This window comes from Malurus melanocephalus, unplaced genomic scaffold (genome assembly GCF_030028575.1).
Source record: "Malurus melanocephalus ecotype Western Australia unplaced genomic scaffold, MMel_1.1 scaffold_5, whole genome shotgun sequence".
In the NCBI taxonomy this organism is placed as follows: Eukaryota; Metazoa; Chordata; class Aves; order Passeriformes; family Maluridae; genus Malurus; species Malurus melanocephalus.
This window is the reverse complement of record NW_026623237.1, coordinates 3,337,866-3,355,645: the sequence shown is the minus strand read 5'-3', so window position 1 is coordinate 3,355,645 and position 17,780 is coordinate 3,337,866. Positions and strand designations below refer to the sequence as shown.

General features: G+C 40.6%; 1 protein-coding gene across 1 annotated transcript in view; it reads left to right on the top strand.

Moving 5' to 3' along the window:
• Positions 1 to 17,780, top strand: part of RPS6KA2 (ribosomal protein S6 kinase A2) — a 157,871-nt gene that overhangs the window by 64,664 nt on the left and 75,427 nt on the right. The window contains exon 3 of the mRNA XM_057370568.1: positions 1,912 to 1,993. Coding sequence (XP_057226551.1) covers positions 1,912 to 1,993 — 82 coding nt within the window. The remainder of the gene's footprint in view (positions 1 to 1,911; positions 1,994 to 17,780) is intronic.

Genomic DNA, 17,780 nt, shown 5'->3' with positions numbered 1-17,780 from the left:
AGTAAATTGAWAATTTTGCTTATTACAGTAATATGGGTATTACAAGCTTTGCAAGATTATATGGCAATCAAGATATTTCTAAAACTGCAGCCTAATATTTCTGCAAATGCAGCATGCTGTGCTGTTCTGTGTGCAGTGCTGCTGAAAACCATTATCTTAAGGGTTTGGGTTTTGGGTTTTCTGGTGTAAAGAGTCCATAAATGTTTTTGAATAATAATAATACAGCTGAAAATCTAGTGTCTGGAAAAGCTTGCTTTTGACTTTCTCCTCCTTTTCAATGTAATGGAAAAATTAAATCTTTCACTTGACCTGGATAGAAAAATATCCCAGCTTTTCTCTGTAAACTTCTAAATGGATTAACTTCCTGTTAATGCTGGAGCAGCTGAGCTTAATTTATCATGAATATTAACAAAAAACACTTMAGAAAGTCTTACATGTTCCTCTTGCATCCAGATTTCGTTATTTTTTCCTATATTTGTGAGCACTGGAAGTATTTGTATGTTCATCAGAGCAAGTGATGTGTGCCAGAGCTCAGCTGGTCAGGTCAGCTCAGCTGAGCACTGTGCGTATCTCATGTGAACAGGAAACATCTTGAGAAGGAAAGTCTCACCAAAACCCTACCAGATCAAATTGCAGAAGTGTTGCAGCTTTTATGCTGTCAGATATGAGTCCTGATGAAGTTGTTCAGAGAGAATTTACCTTTTTTTAAATTATTATTTCCAGCCTCTGTACCTGCTTGGTTTCAGTCGCTCTGCCTCCCCACAAACCTTCCCTCAGAKGGTGTTTGAGAAAATCTAATCTGTTTACAAACTGGGGTTTTTTAGAAGGAAGAGTCTTTCAGTTTGCAAAAAATGCACTAGAAACAGACTTCCTCCTTCCTCTTTTTTGTTTTTTTATATTTTAGGTAGAGACAGTTAACAAAGCTCAATGGTTCCTGGACAGACAATTAATAAAATAATTGCCACAGAATTTTTAATCCAACTAGATATTCATTAGTTAGATAATTTCACCTAGCCTTTGTTAATTTATATATTAATAAGTAGATATTATGTATGTGGGACTATATTTTTATTTTCACATTTGGCTTTATTTCTGCTTCTGTCCAGTAACACAAGTGCTGAAATTTAAAAAAAAAGAGAGACACTGTTGCCTGGTATTTCTGACCTCAAGAGACAGAGTGTATCCTGGGAATCAGCTAAAAGCTTTATTTTATTTTCAATTACTAAAACATTTATAAATGGTCTTATAAAGACCAAACTGAACTACTTATTCTTTTGCTCACTACCCCTCTTATCTGCACTCAGGGGCAGATAAGAAATATTTGCTTATAGTAAAACAAAAAGAGTACAGTTTTAGCTACAAATTTTATATTAGTTCAATTCAAAATTTACACTGTCAGAAGATGAAATATAGAAGACTATAACATGGAGAACTGTCTTTAATAGCAAGATTTTCAGCTGTATGAACTTTCTGTGTCAGCTGCATCTTAGGCTGCCATTCCTGACTTATGGGATAAATTTCACCAAACTGATTTTTTTCTTTAATCGATGGTAATAATTTTCAGATGCTGCACATTCCCAGACACAAATGAGACTTTTTTTTTTTCGTGTAAAGCTGATCAGAGTATGAAGAGATATGTGCACACTGATTTTAACTTTTTGCCCATCTTTAACTGAATGTATAAGGTCAATTACTAATGCTGATAATGTTTTCTTTGTGAGCTGGTAAAGGCTTAAAACTGAAAATTTCCAGAGCTAGCTCAACCAATTTCAGGTGAAAAAGATATGAAATGCTTTCAKCTAGGAATTTTCATTAGATTTCCTGAACCTGTATCTATTCTCCTATCAAATGCAGTAGGTCTTGTAAGTGGGAAATCAGTACTCATTTACATAAAACATTTGCTTTTTACAGGTATTTCTAGTTAGGAAGATAAAAGGATCTGATGCAGGCCAGCTTTATGCCATGAAGGTACTTAAGAAGGCAACTCTGAAAGGTAACAGCGGCTTCATTTTCTATTTCTGTACTATGCAGTAATTTYTTTTTCTTGCTGTTTTTTGCATTGTTGCTGCCTTGCAGTTTATGAATGTAAAATTCTGCCTCACTGTAGGTGAATGTTCTAATTACCTACAGACTAATAATAAAAGTTTGATAGCAGGAAAACGGGGGTTTCCAGTTTCCCAGCTGCATGCTTTCTTTATTTTCTTGGTGTTACTTTTAGGACTTCTATTTGGTATATATTAATTTATATTGAAGTGTGACTATTTTTCTCTTGCTGAAGTCAATAAGGATATTGCTGAACTAAAACCTGGCTCCAACTGGGCAGAATGGCCTTCCCAGCTGGTGCTTCTCAATGTGTGCCTGAAGAGCCATGAGAACATGTTTTCAAGTGTGAGGAGTCATTCTGAGATTGTTGAGATCATGCTGTTCCTTAGCTCATGGACTGTAGGCGGCCAGAGCCAAATGACTGATGTTTAAAGCTGATCATTCTCTTCTGGGGCCACTGGCTGCTGCAGACTCACTCAGACAAAAAAGAAATTGCTGGTCAAGGCCTGGACAAAAAAGAAAATATATAAATTCTGTCTCAGTTGAATCCTTATGGGTTGTTCCTCCTCAGAGCAAGGAGGATGCAGTTGTCTTGTTGCTTTCCTGACTTAGCTCTGTTCTGTTTTTTCTCTCAGAAGCCTGACACTTTTTGCAGATAAGGTGGAAAGCATTCATTTTGCCTGTTGCAGATATTTTGCTTTGTCTTGGACAGTGTGTGTTTGTGCAATGTGGAGTAGTGCCTAAATTTCTGTCCTAATGTGAAGAATAATAATTTTGAGATAGTTCTGGTCACTTAAAAATCCAGTCTTCTTTAAAATGCCTTGCTTTGGGGAACCAAAATACTAATAAAGCTAGCAGTAATTGCAAGGTAGAACTATTGCAGGTGGTTTCAGGCAGAGCCAGCACCTCTTCTGAGTACTGGTCATGATGGGGAACTGGCACACCAGGCATTCAGACTGTCCTTTCCTCTAAGAAAACCTTTTCAGGGAAGCATTAGTCTGAAGCAATGCTGGTGTGCTTATCTTTTTGTTTGGAATCTCGATGAGAATGTTTGTTCTAGCAGAAAAGCCTGGTGTAAATAARCACTTAGTACTGGGCATAAGACACACACAGGAAAAGGTCAGGCCTGTGTACATAACGTGTGTGACAGAGTCATTCTCTGRCTGCTCAACCAAGAGCAGCACCGTGCAGTGCCCAAACTGAGCTGAACTCAACTGTCAGAGTCTTCCCCASTGGGGAAAAACATCTTCTGATGGTACCTGAACAAGGTCTGTACAATCCCTCAGACATCAAGAAGTACCAGAAACTTRTTTCTTTTGACAACACATAATTTTTTTACTGAAAGGGAAAACTGGGTATTCTCTCTTTTTCTGTGTAGCTCTRAGTGTTTAGCAGAAAGTGCTTTGGAGAAGGGGAGGGTTTCTTTTGCATTCCCAAATGCTTCATTGTTAGTTAATATTTGATGGCCAAATATGTAATGTTAGATTCCACTGTAAATGGAAAGACCTGGCAGTATAAATATGGCAATATTTCAGGAAATCTCAAAATTTAGATAGTGACTTTAAAGTACCCAAAGTGTTGCATCAAGTTTCTATTCTGTCAAAACAGGCAGCTCTTTGCAGTTCTGTGGTTCATAATAGGAGAGAAAAGCTATTTATTGTCTTCTCGAGTGTGGAATCTTGAGATCTCTTTTTGGATCTTCTCAAGATCCAAAAGTTGAGGCTACTTTGTGATTTTGTTGGATAACATTTCTTTCCTGTACAGGCTACTTACCCCTCTGACTGCTAGCTCTGGATTTCCCATTAATCTCAAGATTCTCTAGTTCCTAGAAGTAGGAACTAATTTGTCTGCATTGATTTCTGCAAATAAGTCAAATTTGACAGCTGTTTAACTCAAAGTAAAAATTTAAAGACAGAACTCCATTGGTACAGGGCAAGGGAGATGGGCAACAGCGAGGATGGCTGTCAGTAAGCTTCTATGTAACTTTTGGCACAGGGACAATTTTTCTGACAGCTTAATTTCATCTTTTAAGTGAGAGTGTGGAATCGTTGCTGACTACCTACACTCAAAAAGGCTGGAGGTCACTCCGATGTGAGGTATTTATTACCCCATCAAGCAATGGGGGCAAAGCCTCGGGTAAATGTTAGCATTGCATTCAGCATTTGCTGACAAAAGGCACCGCTRCAAGAGAGATTTCTGAATAATTTTGCTTTCTGACCTGTGCTCTGCACAAGTACTACGTGAAGCAGGAAAGTCAGAGCCCTCCGTGCCGATGTCATTGACATGGCCAGACAGCCCTGAACATCACAGCAGTTATTTTCTCTAGTGAAACACGTCTGCAAAGCAAGTAAATGGATAAGTCAGAAAGAAAACAAAAGAAGTTGGGATAGCAAAGTTTATTTCTTTTCTGGTTTATTAGTCACAAGAACCTATATAAATAAGAGACCTTCAGGAGTGATGGTTGAAAACTAGCTTTGTGCCTTGCTCTGAAGAACAGCCAYAGTAGGTCCCATTGTGGGATTTCCTGTCCTGGGAGCCTGACCTGGCTGCGGCTGGTAATGTTTAGGAAGAGGCAGAASTACAAAATGGTGCTTTCTCCAGTGAGCCTGCTGCCTCCTGCCCCTTTTCAGGGTAATTGCCTGTTAGCATGAGCCCAACTTCACCAGCAGCAAAGGTTATTATGAAAAGGGAACAGCAAGCAGAAGCAGAACTCTTCAAGTGTTTGTAGCTCAAAACCTGTTTTTGGTACAAAAGAGACTTTGTAGATCAATCATGTGTGTAGATTTGAGCTTGAAAAAAAGATCTGCTAATCAGCAGAACCCCTCCTGCTGTGAAGGGAAAATTAGGTTCCATAATATTCCAGTTTAGACTGTAAAAGTTTGCAGAGGCACTTGCTGTACACACAAATATTTGTGAAAATGAAATTAATCTTAAATTCATCAAATTTTATTTTAAACACAGAGTATATTTTAATAAACATGTGTAGCAGCATGGATCCTTGAAAGYGAGAAAGCCACTGTTACTCTTGATTGTAAATGAGAGCATCACACAYAAGCTCCTTTCCTTTCTGTCTCATTTCCTTTTTCAGGAGCTTCTGAATATCTGGTTTTAAAGCAGAAAGCTTTCTGAAGAAACTCAATAAGTGTTTGATTCTGGTTTTTAATTTTAGGAGCTTTGTTCAAAATGTTTAAGAATGTTATGTGTGTTGGGTGCCAGATAGGGTATATATCAGTTTAAGGCTGCATGTATACGTAACTCTAATTTGACTGTCTTTCAAATGCTGTACATTAAATTACAGTAGCTTGGCAAATAAAAACCCTTTAGGAGGCATCTAGGTGCTCAAAGATACTTAGGCACTTAAATACCTTCCAGGAGTGAGACTTTTGCCTTTCAGAATGCATTATATAATGCTCTTAGATACTATCTTAGAAGGTTGCTTTCATGTCTGTGTTACACTCTACCTTTCTCTTTGAAATCAGATTTTTAGATAAAAAATTGAAAGATAATAATATTGTTTAATAATATTGTTCTATGTGTATAAACCTTTGCAGACATATATCAGTGAGTCTCAACTGCCCATCCTGAATAAAMTCTGAACCTGAGGCAACCAGAAATACAGGGAGTGTGTATTCTGTACGTGTGTCTTGTACTCACCAGCAAAGCTGGAACAGAGAGACAGGGCAAACTGATTGTTTTGATTCATTCAGCATTTCTCTCGAGGTGTCTCAGGCTCCATCAGCTTTACTGAATGCACTTCAGGATTCCATGATCAASAGTTGTTTAGATTGGTTACGGTGTAAGCCTCATTAAACACCCATGCAATGCCCATAAATTCTCAGCAGGTTGCTCTGCTGGAATGTAAGGGAGCTTGAAAATCAAAGACACATTCCTCCAGAAAGACGTGCAATCTAAGAGAAAAGTGGCATGGAGCCATAATTCACTGATTTAAYGCTTATGAGCTTTATAAATATTACAGTGATGATGTAGCGAGGGTTATGTGATGGATCATGAGGAAGCAGTTTGCACCTGGCCATCTGCTTGGTAATAGGCTGTATAAGGCTTGGCACTGGAAGCCATTTSACCCTGAGAATGCAATCTACCTGTTTCTGTTTATGAAATGATAACCTGTTTTGTCAAAACCTCTGAAGTGCTCTGCAGTTTACAATCCCCTCAGTTTAAGCCAGCAGGCTTAGGGGGTTGCTGATGTGTGATGGTTACAGGTGCAGTAAGCCGTGAGAACAGCTTTAGTTACACGCAGGGAGCTTGGCTGTTCTTGGGGATGTTGGATCGATGGTATTAATTATACCCTAAATCAAACACCTAACTTAGATGTCACCAGGCAAAGTGGATTTCTGTCTAACCACTGACAGAATTGCAGTAGAGGTTGCCCTGATTGGACACCAACCGAAGTGCCTTCTTCTGTTTCCCTCTGCATGTGACTCAGTTTCCCTGTGACAAATGTGTTGTTGAGATATCAGATGCAGAAGTCCAGTGGTTTTCCTCCGGTTTGAAGGGAATAAAACTCCAACAAAACAAGTAACTGTAGACAATATTACCCTATACCTATGAACCAGGATTCAGAAAGAGTCTTCACCTCAGGTAGAATTAGCTCCATTGTGCTGAAGTTTTCAAGATGCCTTTTTCTGTTTTGTACAGTCCTTGTGTTTGGTGAGAGGCTCTGGTATTCATCCAGTTTCACCATTTAAAATTYGGTTTATTATCTTTTTGGAAAGTACTCTGCTGTATTTTTTTATGTCTTCTTGGGCCTCTTAYTACCTGCTTCTTAAAAATTCACCAGGGAAGTCCTGTCCACAGGACAGTCCAGACCCCACAGCAGAGGTACCCTTGCCCTACAGTTTTGAGGAAAGTTTGTGTGCTCTGGCATCCTTGGAACTGCTGCTTATGTGTGGCTTCTTTGATCTGAGTATTGTTGCCCTCCAAATGTCAGGGCTCTGAGTTTAAAAAGACACAAACATTGATGGACCTGAAAGTGCCCTTAAAGATCCAGCTGAGACATAGACTCCCCGCTCTCCACAAATAGCCATACATGAATTTTTCAGTCTTGGAAGAATATACCAACTTCTGTGTGCACAATTGCAAAAATGTTTGATTCCTCTGTATATTTCCCAGTGGCTCTCAAAGGTTAAGATCGCTATGTGCTGAGCCAGACAGCAATGCTCTTGGGTCATCATCTGGAGTTGGTCCATTCTCATGCACATTTTGTGGGCTAGGAGTCAAGAACTGCTGTGGAATGTGCAAACCTTCCTAACAGTTTAGGAGCAAATTGGATTTAGTAGCTGTCATTTGAGGAAGCAGAGCTTTCTTTCCTCTGTAGGAGTTTTGAATATGAAATCAAGAAGGTCTTCAACAGCTGATGCACAGTGGTCAATTTTGGGCTGTGTTTTTACAGTGTCTTTGCAAAGTTACTTGCATCAGACCACCTTTTCCTTCCCTTACAAGTCAGCTTGCCTAGGGCTTGTTTTCTGAAGGAAGAAATGGTACAGTATGTAAGAGAGAGCTCACTTAGGCTGATTCTAATGGACTGTCTAGAATAACATTTTTGTGTATTATAAGGAAAATGAACTGTGTTTAGGCAACTCATTTTGTGTCAGTAAATATTATAGAGAGTCTTAGCCTTAATATACAGCAGACTATTTTCATAGCATTTGCTAAATTGTTCATTGAGATTGTAGCTTCTGGGTTACATACTTTAGTGATTCTGTACAGTGTTTGGATTGAGATTTGGATGAGAAGGGAAAACTTTTGCCTRTAAATATAAACTGAACATGCATCACTTAAAGATTTTATTATCTGTTTTATTCAAGCCATGTGGGAGGTTGCATTGTATGAGGTCCTGATTAAATCATAGTATCTTCACAATGCCGAGTGCATTGTGAAAATGCTGTTAGGAGGCCAAAAATTCCCACTGCTAAGATATTAAAGAAATGAACACTGGAGATTAAAAATGCTCTGTTTTGTAGCAAGGGAATATTTTGGCTCGTTAGTTTTTACACAAAAACCTGTTGTTCCTTATGGAGCTTTTCCTAAATGCCAAAGAAAATTCAGCTTTCTCTTCATGAAAATGTTGGCTGTTGAGTTCTGTATAGGGTGCAGAAAGGGTCAGTAAAGCTGGTGAAGGGTCTGGAGCACAAGTCCTAGGAGAAGTGGCTGAGAGAGCTGGGAGGGTTTAGCCTGGAGAAGAGGAGCTCAGGGGGGACCTTATCACTCTCYACAACTCCCCAAAAGGTGATGAGGGGTTGGTCTCTTCTTTCCAACAGCTAGTGGTAGGATGAGAGGACATAGCCATAATCTGCACATGGGGAGGTTTAGGTTGGACATTAGGAAGAATTTCTTTACAGAAAGGATGATTAAGCATTGAAATGGACTGCCCAGGATGGTGCTCGAGCCACTGTCCCTGGGGGTGTTTAAGGAAAGTCTGGGCATGGCACTGAGTGCCATGGTCTAGTTGACAAGGTGGTGTTCAGTCATAGGATGGACTCCATAATCTCAGAGGTCTTCCAACTTGATTGATTCAGTGATTCTGTTGAAACTGCTGCTCACATTGCTGAATAGCAGGTTCTTCCTGTTGTCCAAAGCAGGGCAGAATGATCAAGTCTTTGTCTAAGTACTGGTTAAAAATTAAAGTCAACCTCCCTGCCTTTCTCCCTGTAATCCAAACAGACTGATTCATACAGGAGCTCACACTTCTGGCCTTGTTATTTCTGCCCTAGGAAATGCAGCAATATTGCCCAGTCCTTTCCTGTAACACATTTCTTCCAGTACATCTTTGCTGTTACAATAATATCAAATTMTAGGTCCCTGCCTATTTGTATGTTCACTTGAAAAGCAGCTTCAGCCACTCAGGATGCTGCTTCCTGAAATAGCRATTTTATTCTCCCCAAAGAGCACACGGGACAGGACTCACAAGTGAACTCCAGCTTTCCCCAYGAGCACCTCAGCAGCAGAAACTTTGCTGGGATTTCTAGCATCCAACAGCATTGGTGCTTGGGTTTGTCTGGGCTTTTGAAGGAATTCTTGTGTCATCTCCCTTTGCCTAGCCTTGGTTTGCCGAGCACAGTGGTTTTGCAGCACACAAGTAAAGTTCTCTCCTGGTGAAACGCCCTCAACCCTGTGCCCTCCAGCCTCTTGTGGCCATTCAGGTCATGGCCCCAAAATGCGGCATCAAGTGTGGGGCAACCTCAGGTCCCAGCACCCACTATTATTTTTTCATAGGTTGGAACCACACTGCTTATTAGTGCACCTATGGGTTTAAGCCAAGGTTTCAGACTTTGCTTGAAGACATTAGGTGCACCTGTGTTTGTRTTTTTCACAAGGTTAAGCACAAACTTTCCATCTTTTTTCTAGGTTAAAGTGCCCATGTCTTTGACTTCTAATCCTTAAGCAATTTCATGGGCCTTAGCAGCAGCTGACTGTTGCATTATTCAGGTTTTCATACAATGATTCTCTAGAGAGCCCCAAGATGATTCAAATCTGAAGTCAGACGAAGGAAGCATTGAAGAGTCTGCTGATTTCTTTGGCGGAAAATATATGTTCTTTACCTGTGATCAAATTATATAAGCTTGTTCTAAATGTTTGTTGAGTCACTCTTCTATCAGTGAAATGCAGAAATAATTACTTTTTTAAATATAAAAAGAACCCAGCAGCTCATGCAGATTGCATTTGGATTTGCCCCCTGGCTATTCCAGCTGGTAAAGGAATGGTAGCCAGGGGTTATTTTTTTCAAGAATGAGTAGTTCATCATACTCATGGCTTTTCTGATAGTAAAAAGAATTTTTTAAATGATCTTATAATTTTCAGTCAATTTGCCATCTACCTCTCTTAAGTTTCAATTGATCCTGAGCACTTRCCATGGTGAATAAGTAGCAATGGGAACACTTGAAACTGCAGTTCAKGTAAGTACCACTATTAAAAAGTTTTCAGACCCAAACTCATTCTTCAAACTCTCCATTGCAGATTTGATCAAGAGTTTCACTATGGCTTCCTTTCCTGTGGATTATTCTTTTTATYGTATTCATTGCTTTGTATATCTAATGACAGTTACTTGCGGTTACTCCCAAATTGGTTGCTGTTTTACAGAAAAGACCACATTTTATATATATTTTTTTATTGTCACAGAACAGATTGCTGTTGTTTTTGCTGTAGATTCAGGAATAGAGCGACTATGGGGCAGCTTTTCTGAAATGTTTATCCTGTTTGAAAATGTAGTGCAATTCCATTTTATCTGAAGAAAAAAGCTGTTTACCAGGAAATGACTGAGAGGTGCAGTGGACTTTGTGAGCCCCCACACCCCTCATCAACACTAGCTGGAAAGTAGAGAGAGAAAAGCACAGCTTTTTTTAATTGGAACAGATCTGTGAAGACTGACACAAAGCTTCAGCTAAAAGAGTCCRAAATGAGACTGTCACTGCTGACCATGTGCAGTTCTCTGCCTGGGCCAAGAAACTGGGAGTGAGGATGGCTGATCTTGAGGACAATCACAGAGGCTCCATGGTTCTGCTTTGGGAACCGAGCTCATGACCTTGCCTGGATCTTTGCCAGGTAAACCCAGTGGTGCAGTACTCTGGGAGGGTACCCTGTGCTTCACACTACTACCGAGGCATCGTCTGGAAGGCACCTGAGCATTCCTGCAACCTGCCTCTGGTCTGGGGTGGTACAGTGATGCTTTTATGTCATTCCTTATAGAAGTTTGCCTAACTCATTCTCAGACTGTCTCTATCACAATATTGTTGCAAAATGTTTCCTAGCATCTGTCCAATAGCTGCCTTGCCACAGCTGAAGCTGTTAATTCATCTCTTCTCTGTTGAGAAAAGTTTCATTTTTGCAGTTTTTTTCCCCATCTTGAAGTTTGTTATGTTTAGCTTTCATCTTCTGTAGGCTGAGAATCTTTTATGTCCCTCTCCTTCCTCAGCGTTCATTTTCCCCAGATATTTATTTTAGAAGATTAGGTTACACACTAGGTAAGTCAGAGGTGACAAAGTTATCTGGTCTGGCTGCATGTCCTATCTATCAGGTCCTCTGTGCATGCTTTGTTATGACAGAGTAGTCCAGGTACCCCTGCTCTACCACAAACMTTACTGAAAAATCAGGGGGTGTAATTGAACTGATAGAAATGTCTTGCTGTGAAGACAGCAGAGTGGTGATATTGTTGAGATCTTGAATGTTTGTTCCTTTGGAGAGTCCCATTCAGAGAAAGTTCCTAGAAAAAGCCAGGTGGATTTGTAAAATGATGTGATTATTGGAGTGTCCTGTACAAGGTCAGGAGTCGGTCTCGATGATTCTGATTRGTCCCKTCCACCTCAGCATATTCTGTAAGTCCATGATTCTGTGAGGATTTCTGGAGGGTGCTTTCCTTGTGGTTGCCTGCAGCTGCAACCTCCACTCCCCTTCTCCATGTGCTTAGTTTCAGAATAAAGCACATCATCAGTGGACAGCTTGTACCCAGGCCAGTCAGGCTTTGCCAGTGACAGCACAACACTGGTCATTGTTTTATCTTCCCTGCTGCCCTTTTTCTTCTGCTTCTCTGGCTGGTGGCCTATAAGCCAAATGGAAATCTTCATATGAAAGTTTACTTTTCTGGTTTTCTTTCGGCTTAGTATTGAGGCTTGAATTTTTTTGTCTTGTTTGTCTAGCACCATCTTAAAGGGGCTTTGTAAGCTTTGTGTTTGCTTTCAATGCTTCTAATTTTAAGAAACCCACTGCCAAAAGAGAGAAGCTATTGCTGGCAGCCCTTCGAGTCAGCTGTGCAGCACATGAATAAACCTCTGGAAGTCTTTTAATCCTGCCTGACATCCAGGAGCTTGCTGTTGGTACCACAAGGCTGCGAATTACAGGAAGAGAAAAATGACTCTTCTGGCACATACAGGCTCAGATGCTTTTAGTCATTGTCTCTTTTGAATTATGTCATGTAGTCTGTGTTTTTCATGGCAGGCTGTGTCTAGCATGGGAGCTRGTACCTCAGTTTAGGAATTACAAGACTTTGGCTCTGATCACATTTCTGCTGCCAGCCTGCTGCACGAACACAAACCAGCTACCCTTGCTGCTGCTCCTCTGCTCCATCTCCATATCTGTAATGCTAACCTAATTATGCCAGCCTGCTTTTTACAGTGCTCACTGACCTTTGGAGGAGTAATGGTCAGATCTTAATGGAGATGTTATTAACACCCCTCCCTATTTAAGTGCAACCGGCTACATTATGGAATTTAATRCCTAAAGATTCCAAATTCAGACATTGTTAGGAAATGTCTCTTCTGTGTAATGCATTGATTATCTGAAATAATCAGACCTCGGAATCAACTCTGCTTTATAACAAATTTATAGCCTGTAGTGGAAAACTAAACTGAAAATACAATAGCTAAATATCCCAGGCATTTTTAASCTCTGTGATGGACTTTGCAAGTCTTTGGCTGTAGTACAAATCCATTGTCGATATGACAAGTATTTGTTTGTTCTGTTCACTGAATAAGTTGCACAGTTATAACATCCAGCATAATTGCTATTTAACCAACTTCAGCTGCCGGCAACTGCAGTGCATTTATAGTTGGTTGGAAACCAAATTCGTAAGCATTCTCTGGGAGTTGCATCCAACTGTTTTTACTGGTTACCATAACACCTCAGACAAATCTTATTTCCTTTCAAGTACGAGGACAGATTAACAGTGAGGTCAACGCTGTCACTTGATGCCATTTTATGTCAGAATGACAGCAGAGGATGGGGGTCAATTGCACTGGTGGTGGTTTTCCTCACAGCATTGCAGCTGGATCATTTGTAAACCCTCACCAAAAAAGCTGGCCAGGTGCTCTGTTCACAACTGCACCTGGAACTGTGCTAGAACTTAGATGGCTCTCCATAAAAGTTACATGGCCCAATGTGGGAGACTACCATCTRGGATTTGCTTCAATAGAAGCAAAATTATTCTCTTTTCACACTCTTCAGCTTCCTTGTGGCTGTGGCATTTGTTCCAAGTTGGAGGTCTTGATGTTTGAAGAGAGACCACAATCAGCATCGACAGCCTCCTCTTTCTGTTTTCTTGACAGCATTCTCTCTCTGCATGYGGCAGTAATTGACACACTCAAAAGGTTTTCATGGCACAGTAATTTAACTGACATTTTCTCAGCAGCAGTAGATTATTTTAGTAAATTTGGGCAAAACCTGAGTTGTTCAGACAATTGTATTGTGTCCCTTGTGATCTCTCAAATCTTTGTTTGGGCTATGACATAGTTGCCATTGAGTGGAAATTGTCTTCATCAACACTGTAAACTCAGAATTGACTTTTCTTCTGAAAGAGAGCCTGCATTTCCTCTTTTTGTGTTTCACTGATGTCCTTCTATTTATATTCCTTATTTTCCTTTTATTTTGATAAGTATTATTCCTACGTTTTGATATCCTTTGAATATTTGTCTTCTGTATAGGTTTTGTCAGTGCTTATCTGTTCAAATTTGGTTTCATTATGGAYATAATAAGCTCTGCAATGTAAAATATCCATGTAATGCAGCTAGGTATTATTTACACCTTTGCATACTATCATAAGAAGGAAATATTTTTAATTGTACATTTAGAAGTACTGTTTTACATGGTGTTCGCTGCATTTGGGTCACCTTTACCACTTGTTTCTGTCTCCTAGAAAATTTTCCTCATAAAGGGAAAAGAATGGGCCTGCAGCTTGTAGCCCCTCTCTTAGATTGTTGAGAACAACCAATGGCTTTGGTCAGCAACTGCAGTGAGTCTCTAGGATGGAACTTCTCTGCTGAAGATGTTTCTTCAGCAACAGATTTTGACCTTGGTACCAAGGAAGCTGGGACAGTCTTCCTAGACCATCCCCTAAATGCACAGCCTTCATTTAGCTGGCTTTCCAACCTACWGAAACCCTCTCATCCAGGAGCCCCTCAGCTGTCCCCAGGTGAGATGATGCCCCCAGTTCAGCCAGAGCAGATTTCTAGGGCAGAAGAAAGCTACCATCTGCTGAGTCAGCAGGCCTGGGAATGGGATCTGGTGTGTGGAGCCAAGGGAAAGGCAGTAGGGAAGGCAAAACCTCGGTGGAGAGCCAGGAAGAGGGAGGGCCCCAAATCATGGGAGCAATTTCTCCGGGTGTCATTTTGAGGGAAGGCGTGAGCTTAGTGGCGAATGTGAGACTGGGCCAGAGCTTAGTCTTCTCTGAGGCTTGAGGAAGCTCTCTGCCAGTTCTTCCAGAGCACCTCCTCTCATCCCATCTCGTTCTGCTTATGGCTGCAGAGGGGGCTGTGAGGGGATGGGGGTGCTCAGCTCCAGGGAGGGCAGAGTGGGTGCTCGGTGAATTCCCTTGGTAGGGAAGGGAAGCGGCAGTAGTCAGGCGGTTCAGCCCTGCCACCACTGCAGGGGAGCGGGGGAAGGAGTTTTAGGTGTGGCTAAGTGTGAGACTGATGGAGCAAAACCAAGGTGCTCAAGGCTTAAGACTTGACTTTGCTGCACGAGACATGCCTGTGTCAGAGGACTCTTTACATGCATCTTCATTAGAAATGCGCTGGAGCCCTGCCGTGCTGTTTATGTAAACTTGTGCTTAATTTGCTATGGAGAGTTTACCATGTAGAGGTTTTGGGAAAGCTTCTTCACAAGAAGCACAAAGCGATCAACTTCCAAAGCTAAGTTTTAAGGAAGCCTGGAAGTTTGCTCTGTGTGTGTGAGGAGTAAGATTTACTGAGCCATCACTGTAAGGATTGTCACGGGGCTGTTGGTCACAGGGCTGGGTGGCCCCAGAGGGGCTGTGTTAACCCTCTGCCTTAGCCACAGCTATCACCCATGTGGTAACAGTGTGGAAGYTGAACTGCTTGTGGTTATTCTTCACAGAGTTTTCAAGTGGACTCCCAATAATAATTTTATTTTCTGATTTTTTTTTTTCACTTTGCTGGAATGCTCTGATGTAATGCTGCGGGCATTAATTCTGGCACAAATTATGTGTTTTTGAGAGCCTTCCTAACACCTGTGCATAATAATGAAATCTAGATTTTTTTTTAAATTTATTTTTAAGATGTCCTTTATTGAGGTGGAGTCACTGCAACAGAGTACGGTGTACTGAAAGATGTGGTCTCTTTCCCCTGCAGTCAGGGCAGGCTGGTTTCTCAGTAAATAGTTATTCAACTTTTTCTGTTCAGTTTTGTTTTAAAATGTGTCAGTAAGGAGGTTCCAATGCCAACCCATTACTCTGCTCCATAGGGGTTCATGCAGTTATGGTTTGCTCGACRTAGCCAACATTTCCTCTTTTTCTGTTTCATTTACCCCTCCTTTATATTAATTTCTTTCCTTTTATTTTGATAAATAAGTCTTCTTTTTGTCCATGTTAATATCCTTCAAATATTTATCTGTTCTCCTCCTGTCTCCCCGTAGTCATTGCTAAGTACCGTTTGTGTTTAGCTTTTGGCAGCTACTCAGTAACATAGGAAAAAGCTCAAGATTTCCTTTTTGGTTAGGTATACTTCTAGAGTTCAAGCAGCTACATATATTTTCAGAACTGTATACAGGGACTGAGATGTAGATGGTGGGATCCTATTAATGTCAGCAATGGTTTTACTACTGACTGTTTTAGGGCCATGATTTCCCCCAGAAATTCTCTGAAGTTTGTCACATCTTCTACAACACTCCCTATATGGTAGTGGAGTCCAGGCTGAAAAACAATTCACAATTGCTTGAGGGCTGTGTTTCTCTCTCAGAGAAGAAAACACGAGATCAACCTTTTTTTTTTTTTTGTTCCTTGTTGTTTGCATGACCAAGGCGTGCTGGTTGCAAAGCTTTAATGAGTGTGTTGATAGCGACAAAAGACCAGGCTTTTTCTTATGCTTTAGGATATGACCTTGCCTTGACTTCACACCCTGCTTGCTGGTGGCACTGGAGGCTTCTTCAGTGACAGACAGCCATCTCGCAGATGCTTTTTCATTTTCATGAGGCAAACACATCAACAGAGCTATATTAACTATGTCTGCATTTTGTGTCAGGTCCTGGGCAAAGCAGAGGTTCGCTTTGCCTGAATGTTGTCATTAAACACCACAATTTTTGTGAACTATTTAAATTCTAAATTTCTGTCTGATTTGTGTGCAGGTGGCATGGAGGGCTGGGTTATGSGTAACCTAACTCATCCTGCATGGCTTGCAAATAGAAGCTGTRTCAGGGCTTCAGATCTCCTAACTGAACTGTGTGCTCAGTGTTGGATGAAAAGGCACTCTCCCGGCTTCCTCAGTCATGCTTTAAATATACTAGTTACTTGTTTCAGAAACCAAAATGTTTGAAATTCAGTAAACACTCATCCCACAAATTTTGTTAGAACGAGTCAGATTGGCCTGTCTCTGTGTTTACCACATCCAAGCAGCCTAATGGAAGGAGTGTTTAGAGTGAGAAGTCGGCRCAGTGCAGTTGTGGTCAGGACGGCTTGGGGAGAATGTTAATATTTGCCTCCTGCCCTATGAGTGAATCCATGCAAACCTTCCCTTCTGAGAAGTGCACTCTCACTGTCCAGCCACTGTCTCACGTCACCCTTATCGGAACCAAGCTGGTAAACTCCARTTAGGACAATCACAAAAACATTACTTCGTAGCTTTGTATGCTTACCCTAAACCTGGGAAGACATTGGGATTCTGTTTTAAAACTTCCTGGTGGKTTTTTTTTATTATCCTTTCTTCTGAATTTGTGTTAAGGGAAATTCTACTTGACAAAATATCGGCATTAAGCATTTCAGCAGAATTCTCTGTTTTGATTGTGTACATTTTTTAAAACGTATTTTATACTTGTACATTGTAATTAAGAAAGAGGAGATAAAAACCAAAAGAAAACCCTTAACAAAGAGTACTTTGATGAAGCCAAAACAATTTTTCTCTATTTAATTTTGGCAAAACTTGCTGAATTTAGGCTTTTTGTTCCAGTTTGGGGGGGAAGCAAAAACATTTTTGAAAGTATTTAAATATACAAGTTTCAAACAGTTCTACAGAAAACATTTGCTAGGATTACTTCAGTCTGTCAGTAAAACTGCCCTGGTGGCAAATGACAGTGTCCCTGTACATACCTTCTACATGGAGAGGAAACGTGTTTCCTTCCAGGAATTCTCACTTAATATTTTATAGAAGATTATTGGTCTCATCCTTTAACATGTGAACTGGCCCAGAAGGAGTCATACCATGCCATTAAGCAAAATAGTAGAGGCTCATTTACCAAATGAGGAGGGACTTGGGTGGGCTTTGAATTACTCTCACATGGGAGCACTTTGCCCTGAGTCAGTGTGCCAAGAATTCCTTGGGGAGATCTTACACCACCTTCRTTCCCTTTCATCTCTGCCATGCTTTGCAAGTGAATTTGTAGTTGTTCGAAGATCCTGAAGGAGAGGAAATGTCTCTTTCAGTACAACTGTCTTTTCAGACCTGGAGAGACTGACTAAAGGGAACAATTTTTTTTCCTATAGAAGGCTGGCATAAGAGGGAATATCTTACTATTTTCATCCCTGAGCCAGTGTTCACTCCTCGTACTTTTCAATCATAAAAGCTGTATTTTTGCCTTTGATGATATGCTGCAGAAAGTATTTGTGGTGAATACCAAAGCAGAGACAGTTTTCACACTTCCAGAGTAAAGTGATGAACAAACTTTATTGAGCCCTACCTGTAAAACCCACAAAACGATTTAAGAGACAAGAGCAACAGTGGTTTATTAAACCATGATGGACTTCAAGCTCAAAAGGCAAGCGGTGAAACTGATAACCCTGTTCA